Consider the following 1,793-nt stretch of genomic DNA (forward strand, 5'->3'; position numbering starts at 1 on the left):
GTTTAGTAAGCCGATTTCAATAACTCTTACACTCTATGTCTTAGTAATCTCAAGCTCTAGCCAACTACTCTAAGAATTCACAACAAGCTAACTAAAACTAGCAAGTGGATGGCCATGTTCAACATATAAAAATACTTCAAAAGGCTTATGTCGCTCTCGAAATCAAAAATAGAATTTATGCAAGGGAGATTCGAGCATATAAAGCACATAGGTAGATAGAAGTACACGGCGTGGAATGCTCAAATCATTATCTTTAAAAAATAGCAATGATTTTACAAAAAATGGCTCTAATACTTTTGCAAATGGATAAAATCAAGTCCTCTTGCCAAAATTCTCTCAAACCTAGCTATTTAAGTATCGTGAATAGACAAATTTCAAAGTGGAAGCCTTTGACCGCGATCTTATTAATACAAGCTCAAACAACAAGCATAAAAATGCTAAATACAACTATGGAGACTGCAAAAATAGGGGACCCAACCAAATAAATGATGAAGAGATTACAAAGATATGCCACATGATTAGGCCTTTGGCAGCATCTGTTAGTCCAACACTAACAACTGCTATTACATATATATGCTTGTATATATGTATGCATAAGCATGTGGGCAAGAATGATGATGAGGATTTTAGGGTATACATGGCTCATCAAGCTTGAGTTCAATCAATTCATGTGAATGAAATGCGTAGCAAAACTTGATGAGACTAAAAGACGAAGAAGACGAGGGGAAGAAGGAAGAGAAGGAAAGAGAGGAGGTGGATAGGATTAATAATGCTAGAGGCAGAGTCAGGGGTGGAAGGTCCGTAAGAGGGAGCGATAGCGGTAGAGCTCAACACATTGATGGTAAACTTCATTCCCTGTGAGCAATGGTCATTAACCCCACATATGAACCAGTATTGACCCTCTGTCGTTAATGGAAATGTGGTGTCACCCTTGTCATCAGAAAACAAGGCATTGCTTGTTTTGCACTCTTCATAGTCCTCCTTCGTTACTTGTAGCACACTATGCCTTGGTGAAATATACTTGAATACTAGAAGACAAAAAAGACACGAGATGAGCATTCAACTTTGCTTGATACAAACCCCATAAAACTTAGGATTTGAACTCAAGCCCGGTCTAACTTAGAGGCAAGTAAAATGCTACTTACAAAGGGAGTCGCCGGTGAGGTACTCATATTTCTCAGCCCAAGCTGTGTAGTTGACGTTGAGGATCCAGCCAGAGTCGCCGCCCACGTTGTATTGCTCGGCATGCGCCCCATTCAACAGCAAGGCAGCAGCGCCCACCACCACCATCAGCCACGCTACCACCGCTCTTCTGCTTGCCATGCCTCCTAATCCCTGGCTTTCTTTTCTCTCTCTCTCTCTCTCTCTCTCTCTCTCTCTCTCTTCGACTTTGATTTGCTTTGCCTTGCCTTGCTCGTAGTGCGCTTGTGTACACAGTTCGATTTCCTAGGACGTCTTTGGTTGGGTATATTTATACATGGGACTCGGCCGTCTTCGACCGACCTCTTGCACCACCACCGAACCAGGTCCGGCCCTTCTCCATATCAAGTTCCTCGTAACCGACCTCCACATTTGAGTGCCAAGTGGCATTCTTTAAACACACCCAACCCCCCGCCCCCCCTCCCGCCCCTCCCCTCCAATTGACATGCCCCTAGGGAGGTGGGATCAATGGCTCAAATTAAGCGTCGCGAGGCGGGTGCAATCCAAGCCGTCCGATTGATTTTTGAACTAGGTGTCATGAGGTATATGCATCACACTAGATCTAGTGTGAACTCAATGTGGATTAAGTGTGA

At 43.6% G+C, this 1,793-nt stretch overlaps 1 protein-coding gene across 1 annotated transcript; it reads right to left on the reverse strand.

Annotated features, from left to right (window-relative positions):
- Window positions 1-454: 454 nt before the first annotated feature.
- LOC147442399 (mavicyanin-like) lies at window positions 455-1,439 on the reverse strand. The gene is made up of 2 exons (XM_086529658.1): window positions 1,146-1,439; window positions 455-1,028 (listed from the first exon to the last, which is right to left on the reverse strand). The coding sequence occupies exons 1-2, from the start codon at window positions 1,321-1,323 to the stop codon at window positions 703-705; spliced, it is 504 nt and encodes a 167-aa protein (XP_086385784.1). The 5' UTR covers window positions 1,324-1,439; the 3' UTR covers window positions 455-702.
- Window positions 1,440-1,793: the final 354 nt, after the last annotated feature.

Source organism: Adiantum capillus-veneris, chromosome 14 (assembly GCF_014529385.1).
Source record: "Adiantum capillus-veneris isolate H3 chromosome 14, ASM1452938v2, whole genome shotgun sequence".
Lineage (NCBI taxonomy): Eukaryota > Viridiplantae > Streptophyta > Polypodiopsida > Polypodiales > Pteridaceae > Adiantum > Adiantum capillus-veneris.

Excerpts from the sequence above, each read along its gene's own strand:
- LOC147442399 (XM_086529658.1), bottom strand. The coding sequence starts at position 1,323 with ATGGCAAGCAGAAGAGCGGTGGTAGCGTGGCTGATGGTGGTGGTGGGC. Across the intron at positions 1,029-1,145 it reads CCTCACCGGCGACTCCCTTT|TATTCAAGTATATTTCACCA; the intron begins GTAAGTAGCATT and ends TTTGTCTTCTAG.